Consider the following 14,684-nt stretch of genomic DNA (forward strand, 5'->3'; position numbering starts at 1 on the left):
GGTATATGCAGCAGTTTGGGCCGCCTGGCTCGTTGCGAACTGTGTGAAGATCATTTCTTCCTAACAAAGACCGTAATTAATTTGCCAGAATTTTACGTAATTATGACATAACATTAAAGGTTGTGCAATGTAACAGGAATATTTAGACTTAGGGATGCCACCCATTAGATAAAATACGGAACGGTTCCGTATTCCACTGAAATAATAAACGTTGTTTTCGAAATGATCGTTTCCGGATTTGACCATATTAATGACCTACGGCTCGTATTTCTGTGTGTTATTATATTATAATTAAGTCTCTGATTTGATAGAGCAGTCTGACTGAGCGGTGGTAGGCCACAGCAGGCTCGTAAGCATTCATTCAAACAGCACTTTCGTGCATTTGCCAGCAGCTCTTCGCTGTGCTTCAAGCATTGCGCTGTTTACGACTTCAAGCCTATCAACTCCTGAGATTAGGTTCACAATACTAAAGTACCTATTAGAACATCCAAAGGTCAAAGGTAAATGAAATACAAATAGTATAGAGAGAAATAGTCCTATAGTAACTACAACCTAAAACTTCTTACCTGGGAATATCGAAGACTCATGTTAAAAGAAACCACCAGCTTTCATATGTTCTGAGCAAGGAACTTAAACGTTAGCTTTTTTACATGGTACATATTGAGCTTTTGCTTTCTTCTCCAACACTTTGTTTTTGCATTATTTAAACCAAATTTAACATGTTTCATTATTTATTTGAGACTAAATTGATTTATTGATGTATTATATTAAGTTAAAATAAGTGTTCATTCAGTATTGTTGTAATTGTCATTATTACAAATATATATATAAAAATCGTTCGATTAATCGGTATCGGCTTCTTTTAGTCCGCCAATAATCGCTATCGGCGTTTAAAAATCATAATCGGTCGACCTCTAATAGAGAGGGAGAGAAAGATGTGAGGGTGAGAAAGAGATGTGAGAGGGAGAGAAAAAGAAAGATGCGAGAGGGTGAGAGAGAGTAAGAGATGAGAGAGTGTGAGAGGGAGAGAAAAAGAAAGATGCGAGAGGGTGAGAGAGAGTAAGAGATGAGAGAGTGTGAGAGGGAGAGAAAAAGAAAGATGTGAGGGAGAGAAAAAGAAAGATGCGAGAGGGAGAGAAAACGAAAGAGATGTGAGAGGGTGAGAGACAGTAGGAGATGAGGGAGAGAGAGAGTAAGATATGAGAGAGGGTGAGAGAGTAAGAGATGTGAGAGGAGAGAAAAAGAAAGATGCGAGAGGGAGAGAAAACGAAAGAGATGTGAGAGGGTGAGAGACAGTAGGAGATGAGGGAGAGAGAGAGTAAGATATGAGAGAGGGTGAGAGAGTAAGATATGTGAGAGGAGAGAAAAAGAAAGGGATGTGAGAGGGAGAGAGAGTAAGAGATGTGAGAGGGAGAGAGAAAGTAAGAGATGTGAGAGGGTGAGAAAAAGAAAGATGTGAGAGGGTGAGAAAAAGAAAGATGTGAGAGGGTGAGAGAGAGTAAGAGATGTGAGAGGGTGAGAAAAAGAAAGATGTGAGAGAGAGTAAGAGATGTGAGAGGGAGTGAGAGAGAGTAAGAGATGTGAGAGGATGAGAAAAAGAAAGATGTGAGAGGGTGAGAGAGAGTAAGAGATGTGAGAGAGAATAAGAGATGTGAGAGGGAGAGAGAGTAAGAGATGTGAGAGAGAGAGTAAGAGATGTGAGAGGGAGAGAGAGGGAGAGAGAGTAAGAGATGTGAGAGGGTGAGAGAGAGTAAGAGATTCCAAATTCCACATTCCCAAAAAATGTTTAAAACATATATATACAAATGAGGTCATTTTAAAGCATGCAATAAAAGAGTGGTGTACTGGGATGTGAGAGGGAGAGAGAGAGTAAGAGCAAGTGAAAGCATGACAGAGAATCGAGCTTGGCATTGCTAATTACAAAAGTATGGGGGGAAAACAGGCATGTAGAATGATGCCATGAGAGAGTGGAAAACAAGTGTGAGGGGGTGGCACTGACGTTTGTTACATCACCATGTTTTACATCAGGCCCCCAGCCCAACCCAGTCCTGTCAGCAGACGTGTAGAGCTGCTCTACTGCCTCTCTGTGTGTGTCAAAATGGTGGAAAAAGTCAGTGTAAATGTCTTCCTGTTGTCATATACTAATGCTTGAGGGCATTTCCCTTCAAACGTGGGTAAATTCCTGCTCGGTTTCCATGCCTGTTAGTACATGAATATACACAAGCTTATCCCCACGGAAAATAGAAATCTAAAATAGAAACATGGACATACACTAGTACCTGGTCGGATCTGCTTTGCCTCCAGAACAGCCTGAACTTTGCTCAATTGGTATCAAGGGACTTAACATGTGCCAGGAAAACATTCCCAAAACCATTACACCACCAGCCTGTACAGTTGACACCAGGTAGCATGGGGTCATGGACCCATGCTGTTTATGCCAAATCCTGACTCTGCCATTAGCATGACGCAACAGGAACAGGGATTAATCAGGAAATGTTTTTCCACTCCTCAATTGTCCAGTGGAGCCACTTCTTGTTTTTAGCTGATAGGAGTGGAACCCGTGTGGTCATCTGCTGCAATAGCCAATACGTGACAAGGACCGACAAGATGTGCGATTCATCAGAAAAGATTGCCTCTTGTGAGTAGTATGTGAGTGAGTGGAACGATGCAGTGTGTGTGTGTGTATTGTGAGTGTGTGGGGTATCTCACCATGTAGTAGCCAGGCAGCAGCTTCTGTAGAAACTCGGCCTCCTTGTGCATAACGGTCTTGATGATGAACTCATCGTCCTTGGTCAGGTAGAACACAGAGCCACTGGCCCCGGGGTTGGACAACTCAATCAGGGGCTCGTTACACAGGGAGTACTGCAGACACACAGACACATACACTTTGACTGCATTATTTTTGCATATTGAAACACACACAAGTACAAACATGCACTCCGACAAGTATACATACACAGAGACACACATCACACGTGCACATACACTAATCGGAGGTATGTGTGTGCTGTGGAGCTTCTAGACTGCTGCCCACTCAGGGAGGAGCAGTGACTCACCCTGTCTCCTCCTTGACCTAACCTCACCACCAGACCTCGTCTGGCCTAACCATCTCTACCCATCCTTCTTATACCTTCCCCCTCTCCTCAACCCAACCCTTCTGTGTCCCTCCTCCTCTCTGCATACCGTTTCTCCTTTCACCCTCCCTATTCTGTTCTTCTTCCTGCCTAATATCCCTATTCATCCATATAGTATTTCTTTGCTCATCTCTCCCTCTCCCAAAATCTCCTCATTCTCTCCAACCCTCTCTGCCCCTCCTGTCTCTCCTGATTCTCTTCCCAGTCTCTCTCCAGGCGTGCCGGGGTGCCTGCCTGTCTGGTGGGGGAGATCACACTCCCAGTCAGGGTGCTACAGAGCCTGCTGTGCTGCTCACTGATGACAGCAGGTCTGGACTGAGAGGGAGGGAGTGGGCAGCAGGCTGTGGGATAGAGAGCCACACACACACCACATCGTGACAGATTGTATTTTTTCAGTGCTTTTAACCAACTGAAATTATAAATTGTCAGATTGAAAACAAATAACTTTTGGGGGTTAGATATTAAGCTTTTAATTGTTTCACCACAATCCATCACCCTCTGAAATGCACAGCCTGATGAATCATCCCTTCTTGCAGGCGTATCCCAATCAGACAGTATGGGGAATAGGGGATGACAAGAGGAGGGGAAGATAAGAGCAGGGAGAGACAGAGCACAAGAGAGAGGAAGGAGAGTGAAAATGAGAGAAAGAAAGGAGGGGAGAGGGGAAAGAGTGAAGAGAAAGAGAGAGAGACAGTGAGGCAGGAAGGAAGGGAGAGCAAGACCCTGAGTGCAGAGAGCTTGAGCTCCAGGCACTGTGATTAATCACTGAGGCAGGAACACTGCACACACACCCAGGGCCACACACACACACACACACACACACACACACACACACAATAAATGCAGACCCTCAGAGGGAGACAGACACCTAATACACACAGGAGCATGACAGCATCCTAAAAACACAGGCAGTTGTATAATCATATCGTCTAGAAGGCAGGAGGGGCATGTTCGCAGACGAACACACACACACAGCCAGTCAGGCAAGACTGAAACAACGTGACAAGGGCCATGAGGGGTGACGCTGTGCCCGTCACACACACACACTTTGACTGCATTATTATGGCATATCGAAACACACACAAGGACATGTATGTATCCTACTCCGACAAGTATACATACACAGAGACACGGTGCACACACGCACGCGCACGCACACACACACTAATCAAAGGTACAGTGCAGTAAGAAAGTAGTCAGACCCCTTGACATCTTCCACATTTTGTTACGTTACAGCCTTATTCTGAAATGGATTAAAGAAAACAATTTCCTCAGCAATCTACACACAATCGCCCTTAATGACAAAGTGAAAACAGGTTTTTAGACATTTTTGTAAATGTATATAAAAAAAACCCAGAAAAACCTTATTTACATAAGTATTCAGACCCTTTGCTATGAGACTCGAAATTGAGCTCAGGTGTATCCTGTTTCCATTGATCATCCTTGAGCTGTTTCTACAACTTGATTGGAGTCCAACTGTGGTAAATTCAATTGATTGGACATGATTTGGAAAGGCACACACCTGCCTATACAAGGTTCCACAGTTGACAGTACATGTCAGAGCAAAAACCAAGTCAAGAGATCAAAAGGAATTGTCCGTAGAGCACTGAGACAGGATTGTGTCAAGGCACAGATTTTATTTATTTATTTAATTTAACTAGGCAAGTCAGTTAAGAACACATTGTTATTTACAATGAAGGCCAACCCCGGGCCAAACCCGGACGACGCTGGGCCAAACCCGGACGACGCTGGGCCAGTTGTGCGCCGTCCTATGGGACTTCCAATCACGGCCGGATGTGATGCAGCCTGGATTTAAACCAGGGACTGCAGTGACGCCTCTTGCACGGAGATGCAGTGCCTTAGACAGCTGCGCCACTCGGGAGCCCCAGATCTGGGGAAGGGTACCAAAACATTTCTGCAGCATCAAAGTTCCCTAAGAACACAAAGGCCTCTATCATTCTTAAATTGAAGAAGTTTGGAACCACCAAGACTCTTCCTTGAGCTGGCCGCCCGGTCAAACTGAGCAATCAGGGGAGAAGGGCCTTGGTCAGGGAGGTGACCAAGAACCCGATGGTCACTTTGACAGAGCTCTAGAGTTCCTCTGTGGAGATGGGAGAACCTTCATGAAGGACAACCATCTCTGCAGCACTTCACCAATTAGGCTTTTATGTAGTGGCTAGAAGGAAGCCACTCTTCAGTAAAAGACACCTAAAGACTCTCAGACCATGAATAGCAAAATTCTCTGGTCTGATGAAACCAAGGTTGAACTCTACGGCCTGAATGTCTAGCATCATGTCTGGAGGAAACCTGGCACTATCTCTACTATCCCTGAAGCATGATGGAGGCAGCATCATGCTATGGGGATGTTTGGACTGGGAGACGAGTTAGGATCGAGGCAAAGATGAATGGAGAAAAGTACAGAGAGATCCTTGATGAAAACCTGCTCCAGAGTGCTCAGGACCTCAGACTGGGGTGAAGGTTCACCTTCCAACAGGACAACAACCCTAAGCACACAGCCAAGACAACACAGGAGTGGCTTCGGGACAAATCTCTAAATGTCCTTGAGTGGCCCAGCCAGAGCCTGGACTTGAACCTGATCTAACATCTCTGGAGAGATCTGAAAGTAGCTGTGCAGCAATTCTCCCCATCCAACCTGACAGAGCTTGAGAGGATCTGCAGAGAAGAATGGGAGAAACTCCCAAAATACAGGTCTGCCAAGCTTGTAGCGTCATACCCAAGAAGACTCGAGGCTGTAATTGCTGTCAAAGGTGCTTCAACAAAGTACTGAGTAAAGGGTCTGAATACTTATGTAAAAGTCATATTTCAGTTTAATAAAAAAATAAATAATTAGCAAACATTTCTATTTTTGCTTCGTCATTATGGGATATTGTGTGTAGATTTATGAGGATAAAAATACTACTTAATACATTTTATAATAAGGTTGCAACCTAACAAAATGTGGAAAAAGTAAAGGGGTCTGGATACATTCCGAATGCACTGTATGTGTGTGCTGTGGAGCTTCTAGACTGCTGCCCACTCAGGGAGGAGCGTTGACTCACCCTGTCTCCTCCTTGACCTAACCTCTCCACCAGACCTCGTCTGGCCTAAACATCTCTACCCATCCTTCTTATACCTTCCCCCTCTCCTCAACCCAACCCTTCTGTGTCCCTCCTCCTCTCTGCATACCATTTCTCCTCTCACCCTCCCTATTCTGTTCTTCTTCCTGCCTAATATCCCTATTCATCCATATAGTATTTCTTTGCTCATCTCTCCCGCTCCCAAAATCTCCTCATTCTCTCCAACCCTCTCTGTCTCTCCAACCCTCCCGGTCTCTCATTCTCTCCAACCCTCCCTGTCTCTCATTCTCTCCAACCCTCCCTGTCTCTCATTCTCTCCAACCCTCCCTGTCTCTCATTCTCTCCAACCCTCCCTGTCTCTCCAACCCTCCCTGTCTCTCCAACCCTCCCTGTCTCTCCAACCCTCCCTGTCTCTCCAACCCTCCCTGTCTCTCCAACCCTCCCTGTCTCTCCAACCCTCCCTGTCTCTCATTCTCTCCAACCCTCCCTGTCTCTCATTCTCTCCAACCCTCCCTGTCTCTCCAACCCTCCCTGTCTCTCCAACCCTCCCTGTCTCTCCAACCCTCCCTGTCTCTCATTCTCTCCAACCCTCCCTGTCTCTCCAACCCTCCCTGTCTCTCATTCTCTCCAACCCTCCCTGTCCCTCCCTCCCGATCATCTAATATGTTAACGTCATGCAATGTGTTCATGTCTGTTGTCATGGTTTAAAAATATTAGATTTCCCTATTCTTACCAGGTAGTCATCGGGCCTGATCCCAAAGAGCTCCCTGAAGTAGCGGAAGGCCACGGGAGCGTACGTCTTAAAACGGAAGTCTGGGAAGTGGTGGGCTGGAGTCAGGTTGCTGCCTTCACTGGATGGGGGAGAAGGGGAGAAAGGCCTTCAGATACGGGACAACTATGTATGAACTAAGGAACTATTCTAGTGTAAATATATGAATATATATTGCTTTCTATCAAAATAACATGTCCAGGATCAGGGATGTGATCGGTCTGAGGCCTGAATGACGTGACTGTCTCGTTCTAATGATTTCACAAAGTTATGTACTGCCCTGATGGTGTGGTTAGCAATTAACTACTGCAGTACATATCTTTTCTATGAATATACTGTCCATACAGTCAATATACACCATTCACATACATATATATTTATATTCCGGACTCTGACATTGCTCATTCATATTATGTCTTAATTTCTTGTTATGTTTTTTACTTTTGGATGATGTGTGTATTGTTATTGTATTGCTAAATATTACTGCACTGTTGGAGCTAGAAACATAAGCATTTCACCGCACTGGCGATAACATCTGTAGAACTGTGTACGGAGGATACTGGACCAATAAACTTTGATCTGATCTGATTTAGTTACCTGGGAAAGAAGACGCTCTCCACCACATAGAAGTCCTGCATGAGGACGTCTCTCTCAGGCTTGGAGCTCAGGTTGCCCACTGTGTAGCCGATGCCCAGCTGGATGGCACCTTTCAGGGCAGACGACGTGGTCTGGGGGAGAGGAGACAGACAGTAGGGGTTAGTGGAGATAAAACTACTCTGAGCTTGGTGGACTGCAGCTCATTTATATGAATTGAGAAATCTTCTGATTTACTAGCTCCATTAGTTCAGCTCTCAGAGGGGACTGTACTCCACAATGAAGAGCCAAAACATTGACTCGCTCAACCATGCACACCAGAATACACATCATCTAATGTACTAAAGAGACAGACAGAGACAGACAGAGACAGACAAGTTCAATCAGGTCTCAGTAGATCTCCATCAGGTTGGTTTTCAGTGAGACACACTGTGTCTGCTCTGCTGTCTTTATCTCTTGTCACATTAGTATAAGTGGAACAGGCGGTAGGTAGCCTAGTGGTTAAGAGCGTTGGGTCAGAAGCCAAAATGTTGCTGGTTCAAATCCCTGAGTCGACTAGGTGACACATGTGCCCTTGAGTAAGGCACTTAACCCTAATTGTTCTCTAAGTCACACTTTGGATAAGAGTGTCTGTTAAATGACGTAATGTAAACATACAGCGTGCAGGCTTTCACGGTTCTCTTCCCTGCTTTGCTTGCTCACAGCTGTAGCCTAATTATGCATACAGGACCATTACTAGGTGAGTTTTCTTGTGCCACTGTCTTGACTTGCTTGCTCTTGTGGGAGGTTGTCATTTCAAGGCGCAGGTACTATATGTTATTACTATGTAATTGATTGACTAATTGAATCAGGGGAGATGCTGCCTACCTTCTTGTAGGTGGTCTCTCCGGACGCGTCCACTCCCCTGTGGCCCATCCTCTTCCCCTGGCCTGGTAGACCCGAGACACCAGGCAGCTGTTGGCCAGAGGATGGAGCAGAGTGATTAAGACACAGATTTAGATTTTGACTCACTTCTATGGGCTGAAAACACTAACACCACCTGATGCCGAGCTATGGGCCAGGTTCATCAAGCGTTTGCAGTGCCTGTGGGAAGTTTGCACCTGTTCTTTCCAATAGGGAACAACACATAAAAGGATGAATGAAAGGTAAACTGAATATCAATAGAAGAACGAGGACAACGGGGTCAGTTTCATGTTTTTTTAGCTTTGATTTCGTTTGTCTTCTATTCCCGTGATAATTACAGATGCAAACTCAACACATGTGCTACTGCTTAGTAAATATGGCACTAAAAAGCCTTGTGAGTGAACTGAGTCTCCCCTTTATGCCCATTTTTCTAACCCCTCCCAGATTACACAGACAAACCGACAGGGGGCACTTCTCATCACAGGGCAGAGTGTAAAATGAAAGGGGCTTATAACACAGCATATGACCGGGGCAGTACCTAATATATGACCGGGGCAGTACCTAATATATGACCGGGGAAGTACCTAATATATGACCGGGGCAGTACCTAATATATGACCGGGGCAGTACCTAATATATGACCTAATAATATGACCGGGGCAGTACCTAATATATGACCGGGGCAGTACCTAATATATGACCGGGGCAGTACCTAATATATGACCGGGGAAGTACCTAATATATGACCGGGGCAGTACCTAATATATGACCGGGGCAGTACCTAATATATGACCAGGGCAGTACCTAATATATGACCGGGGCAGTACCTAATATATGACCGGGGCAGTACCTAATATATGACCGGGGCAGTACCTAATATATGACCGGGGCAGTACCTAATATATGACCGGGGAAGTACCTAATATATGACCGGGGCAGTACCTAATATATGACCGGGGAAGTACCTAATATATGACCGGGGCAGTACCTAATATATGACCGGGGCAGTACCTAATATATGACCGGGGCAGTACCTAATATATGACCGGGGCAGTACCTAATATATGACCGGGGCAGTACCTAATAATATATGACCGGGCAGTACCTAATATATGAAGTACCTAATATATGACCGGGCAGTACCTAATATATGACCGGGAAGTACCTAATATATGCAGTACCTAATATATGACCGGGGCAGTACCTAATATATGACCGGGGCAGTACCTAATATATGACCGGGGCAGTACCTATGAAGATTCCCACACTGCCCGCGAGCATACTGAAGCCTCTATATGAAGTGTAGTAGTAGAGAGATCACACAGCATAAGGATTGAAGTGCAGGCAGGGGGATGAGGGTAGCAGGAGATGGTGTGTGTAGCAGAACACAGACAGTAGGAGGGGGGTTTAAATAGAGGGCATGTCAGTCAGCTGTATTTCACAGTCATATGGGCTAAATACAAGTAAAGGTGGGTACATTACCTCAGTGATGTGTGCTTTTCTAGCAGAAAAATCTGAAAGAGAGAGACCGAGAGAGACAGAGACACAAAGAGAAAGAGAGCATTAGACCTATGAGGGATTCCATTAGTTCACATAATCAGTGTTCGAAGGAACAAAGAGGAATCCCATAGGGTACACATTATGTAATAACAGTGTCAAATAACAATGGGGCAGGTAGTGGAAGGAACGGTTACCAAATCAATATACCATCCATATTCTTCCTGCTAGTCTAGTCAGTACCATCTATCCCCAGCCTAGCATTTCATAAAGCCATATGATGTGAAAACAGAGCCACATAAACAAAGGAATGGATCAGTGAGCTCTGCTGTCCTGTTCTCTTCAGCCAGCCTCAAATAGATCCATAATTGTAGCTAATTTCTCAACTCACTTAGCATAATGAAGGAGTAGACTAAGAGGGGAGCGTAGACAGCGCAACACACTGCTACTGGGATGATTGAACATCAGATGCCAGGGGGCTGATTACATCAAGAGTCAAGACACTGACTGACTGAGGCGTTTAAAACTGACCAACACTGTTATTTTAGGAGTGTCTATTTAAAATGATTAACACAGACAGTAAATATGCAATTGGAATGACCTAAAAAAAATACATTTTGAATGAGAATGTGTTATTCACCAGCCGTGTAAAGTGTGTGATGACAGGAGGTTGTGAAGGGCAGAAGCTGCATGGTCTCTGAATTGGTGTTTTACTCCTTCAAGATGCATTGCTGAAGCATGCCTACCACCAGTGGATGCAAGTTGGCGTTTATTGTCATGAATCTTGCACTGGAGGCATCTCCGCAGATTGTGGCGGTTCCAGCTAGTGACCAAAGTCATAGAATCTGATTTTAAACCTTAACCACACGCCAATGCAATCATTCTGCGAACAGGCTGGAACACTGCATAAAGAAAATACATTACATCCAACCACGCCAATGCAGATGATTAGAGCGAGGAGAGAGGAGCCTGTCCTCCTTGTTACCGGGCAGACCCCAAGGTTTTCTTCTGTTCCTGTAACCTTTATAAACAGCCCCCCTGTCATTTCGCCCTGTGAACAGTGGGGTTGTTTCCCTGTGTATCTTCTTACTAGACAAGAGCCATTTTGCTTCTGCATGCCTACAACCGTTCTTATTACGCTACACCCGTTCTTATTACTCTACAGGTGTTCTTATTACTCTACACCCGTTCTTATTACGCTACAGGTGTTCTTATTACTCTACACCCGTTCTTATTACGCTACAGGTGTTCTTATTACTCTACACCTGTTCTTATTACGCTACAGGTGTTCTTATTACTCTCCACCCGTTCTTATTACTCTACAGGTGTTCTTATTACTCTACACCCGTTCTTATTACGCTACATGTGTTCTTATTACTCTACACCCGTTCTTATTACGCTACAGGTGTTCTTATTACTCTACAGGTGTTCTTATTACTCTCCACCCGTTCTTATTACTCTACAGGTGTTCTTATTACTCTACACCCGTTCTTATTACGCTACAGGTGTTCTTATTACTCTACACCCGTTCTTATTACGCTACAGGTGTTCTTATTACTCTACACCTGTTCTTATTACGCTACAGGTGTTCTTATTACTCTCCACCCGTTCTTATTACTCTACAGGTGTTCTTATTACTCTACACCCGTTCTTATTACGCTACATGTGTTCTTATTACTCTACACCCGTTCTTATTACGCTACAGGTGTTCTTATTACTCTACAGGTGTTCTTATTACTCTCCACCCGTTCTTATTACTCTACAGGTGTTCTTATTACTCTACACCCGTTCTTATTACGCTTATTACGCTACAGGTGTTCTTATTACTCTACACCCGTTCTTATTACGCTACAGGTGTTCTTATTTACTCTACACCCGTTCTTATTACTCTACAGGTGTTCTTATTACTCTACACCCGTTCTTATTACGCTACAGGTGTTCTTATTACTCTACCCGTTCTTACCTACAGGTGTTCTTATTACACTACAGGTGTTCTTATTACTCTACACCCGTTCTTATTATGCTACAGGTGTTCTTATTACGCTACAGGTGTTCTTATTACTCTACACCCGTTCTTATTACGCTACAGGTGTTCTTATTACTCTACAGGTGTTCTTATTACTCTCCACCCGTTCACCTGTTCTTATCTACACGCTACAGGTGTTCTTATTACTCTACACCCGTTCTTATTACGCTACAGGTGTTCTTATTACTCTACACCTGTTCTTATTACGCTACAGGTGTTCTTATTACTCTCCACCCGTTCTTATTACTCTACAGGTGTTCTTATTACTCTACACCCGTTCTTATTATGCTACAGGTGTTCTTATTACGCTACAGGTGTTCTTATTACTCTACACCCGTTCTTATTACGCTACAGGTGTTCTTATTACTCTACACCCGTTCTTATTACCAGGTGTTCTTATTACTCTACACCCGTTCTTATTACGCTACAGGTGTTCTTATTACTCTACACCCAGGTGTTCTTATTACCCTACAGGTGTTCTTATTACTCTACACCCGTTCTTATTACACTACAGGTGTTCTTATTACTCTCGTTCTTATTACCAGGTGTTCTTATTACTCTACAGGTGTTCTTATTACTCTACACCCGTTCTTATTACGCCCAGGTGTTCTTATTACTCTACACCTGTTCTTATACAGGTGTTCTTATTACTCTACACCCGTTCTTATTACGCTACAGGTGTTCTTATTACTCTACACCTGTTCTTATTACGCTACAGGTGTTCTTATTACTCTCCACCCGTTCTTATTACTCTACAGGTGTTCTTATTACTCTACACCCAGGTGTTCTTATTACGCTACAGGTGTTCTTATTACTCTACACCCGTTCTTATTACGCTACAGGTGTTCTTATTTCTCACACCGTTCTTATTACGCTACAGGTGTTCTTATTACTCTACACTTATTACTCTACACCCGTTCTTATTACGCTACAGGTGTTCTTATTACTCTACACCCGTTCTTATTACGCTACAGGTGTTCTTATTACTCTACACCCGTTCTTATTACGCTACAGGTGTTCTTATTACTCTACACCCGTTCTTATTACTCTACAGTGTGTTCTTATTTACATGTGTTCTTATTACTCTACACCCGTTCTTATTACGCTACAGGTGTTCTTATTACTCTACACCCGTTCTTATTACGCTACAGGTGTTCTTATTACTCTACACCCGTTCTTATTACGCTACAGGTGTTCTTATTACTCTACACCCGTTCTTATTACGCTACAGGTGTTCTTATTACTCTACACCCGTTCTTATTACACTACAGGTGTTCTTATTACTCTACACCCGTTCTTATTACTCTCCACCCGTTCTTATTACGCTACAGGTGTTCTTATTACTCTTCACCCGTTCTTATTACGCTACAGGTGTTCTTATTACTCTACACCCGTTCTTATTATCCTACAGGTGTTCTTATTACGCTACAGGTGTTCTTATTACTCTACACCCGTTCTTATTACACTACAGGTGTTCTTATTACTCTACACCCGTTCTTATTATGCTACAGGTGTTCTTATTACGCTACAGGTGTTCTTATTACTCTACACCCGTTCTTATTACGCTACAGGTGTTCTTATTACTCTACACCCATACTTATTACTCTACACCTGTTCTTATTACGCTACAGGTGTTCTTATTACTCTACACCCGTTCTTATTACGCTACATGTGTTCTTATTACTCTACACCCGTTCTTATTATGCTACAGGTGTTCAGCTGGAACCTGTCATTCAGGGCCCTAATTGTTTAGCCTGTTTTGCATGGTATTTTGGCATTAATACAGGTCACATATCAGTTTGCAAACAATGTAAAAAATTAAGAATAAATCAATAAAGCAGTCTCTTTTTTGCTTTCTTGAGTAGGAAAATGCAGGTGTTTCAGCCTAGCTTAGTGCTTTCTGTGGTGGTGGTGGGGCAGCCAGCAGAAAATACGGAGCGTAGGGGTTGGTGCATCGTGATTAGCTCAGTGTTCTGTCACTCATGGGGAGACCACACCACTGAATAATCTACAGTTAGAGCTCGAACATTACATTAGAAGTGCCCATCCTAGAAGGCTCAAGGTCATTGGCCACAGATAAAATGTCAAATCACATTATATCTACCATAGCTTTGATCATGTCAACACCATGGGCCAGAAAATGTTGAATACATTGGCCATGCTGTCAATTTAGCATGACTTCTTCCGTGTTCAAAACAACTGGACACTTGCCATTTCTTGCTGTGAGATGTTACCCCACTCTTCCACCAAGGCACCTGCAAGTTCCTGGACATTTCTGGGGGGAATGGCCATAGCCCTCACCCTCGAATCAAACAGGTCGAAGACGTGCTCAATGTGATTGAGATCCGGGCTCTTCATGGCCATGGCAGAACACTGACATTCCTGTCTTGCAGGAAATCACGCACAGAACGAGCAGTATGGCTGGCTGGTGGCATTGTCATGCTGGAGGGTCATGTCAGGAGGAGCCTGCAGGAAGGGTACCACATGAGGGAGGAGGATGTCTTCCCTGTAACACACAGCTTTGAGATTGTTTGCTCAGATTGTCTGCAATGACAACAGAGTACAGGCCTCAGTCCGATGATGCTGTGACACACCTGGTCCCCAGACCGGTGATGACCTGGACCCTCCACCTCCAAAGTCTGAGCACCATCCGGGCAGTTGTTGTTGCCATCAACCAGAGTACA

The 14,684-nt window shown here is 44.1% G+C and overlaps 1 protein-coding gene across 3 annotated transcripts in view; it reads right to left on the bottom strand.

The window, feature by feature from the left end:
* The window catches only part of LOC115109239 (phosphatidylinositol 4-phosphate 5-kinase type-1 gamma-like), a 95,569-nt gene that overhangs the window by 35,990 nt on the left and 44,895 nt on the right, over positions 1–14,684 (bottom strand). For all 3 annotated transcript variants that reach the window (XM_065009679.1, XM_029633940.2, XM_065009678.1), the window contains exons 2-6: positions 9,960–9,991; positions 8,442–8,528; positions 7,578–7,708; positions 6,945–7,062; positions 2,710–2,862 (exon numbers count right to left, since the gene is read on the bottom strand). In XM_065009679.1, coding sequence (XP_064865751.1) covers positions 2,710–2,862; positions 6,945–7,062; positions 7,578–7,708; positions 8,442–8,528; positions 9,960–9,991 — 521 coding nt within the window. The remainder of the gene's footprint in view (positions 1–2,709; positions 2,863–6,944; positions 7,063–7,577; positions 7,709–8,441; positions 8,529–9,959; positions 9,992–14,684) is intronic.

The sequence above is a fragment of the Oncorhynchus nerka genome, linkage group LG25 (assembly GCF_034236695.1).
Source record: "Oncorhynchus nerka isolate Pitt River linkage group LG25, Oner_Uvic_2.0, whole genome shotgun sequence".
Taxonomy (NCBI): Eukaryota; Metazoa; Chordata; class Actinopteri; order Salmoniformes; family Salmonidae; genus Oncorhynchus; species Oncorhynchus nerka.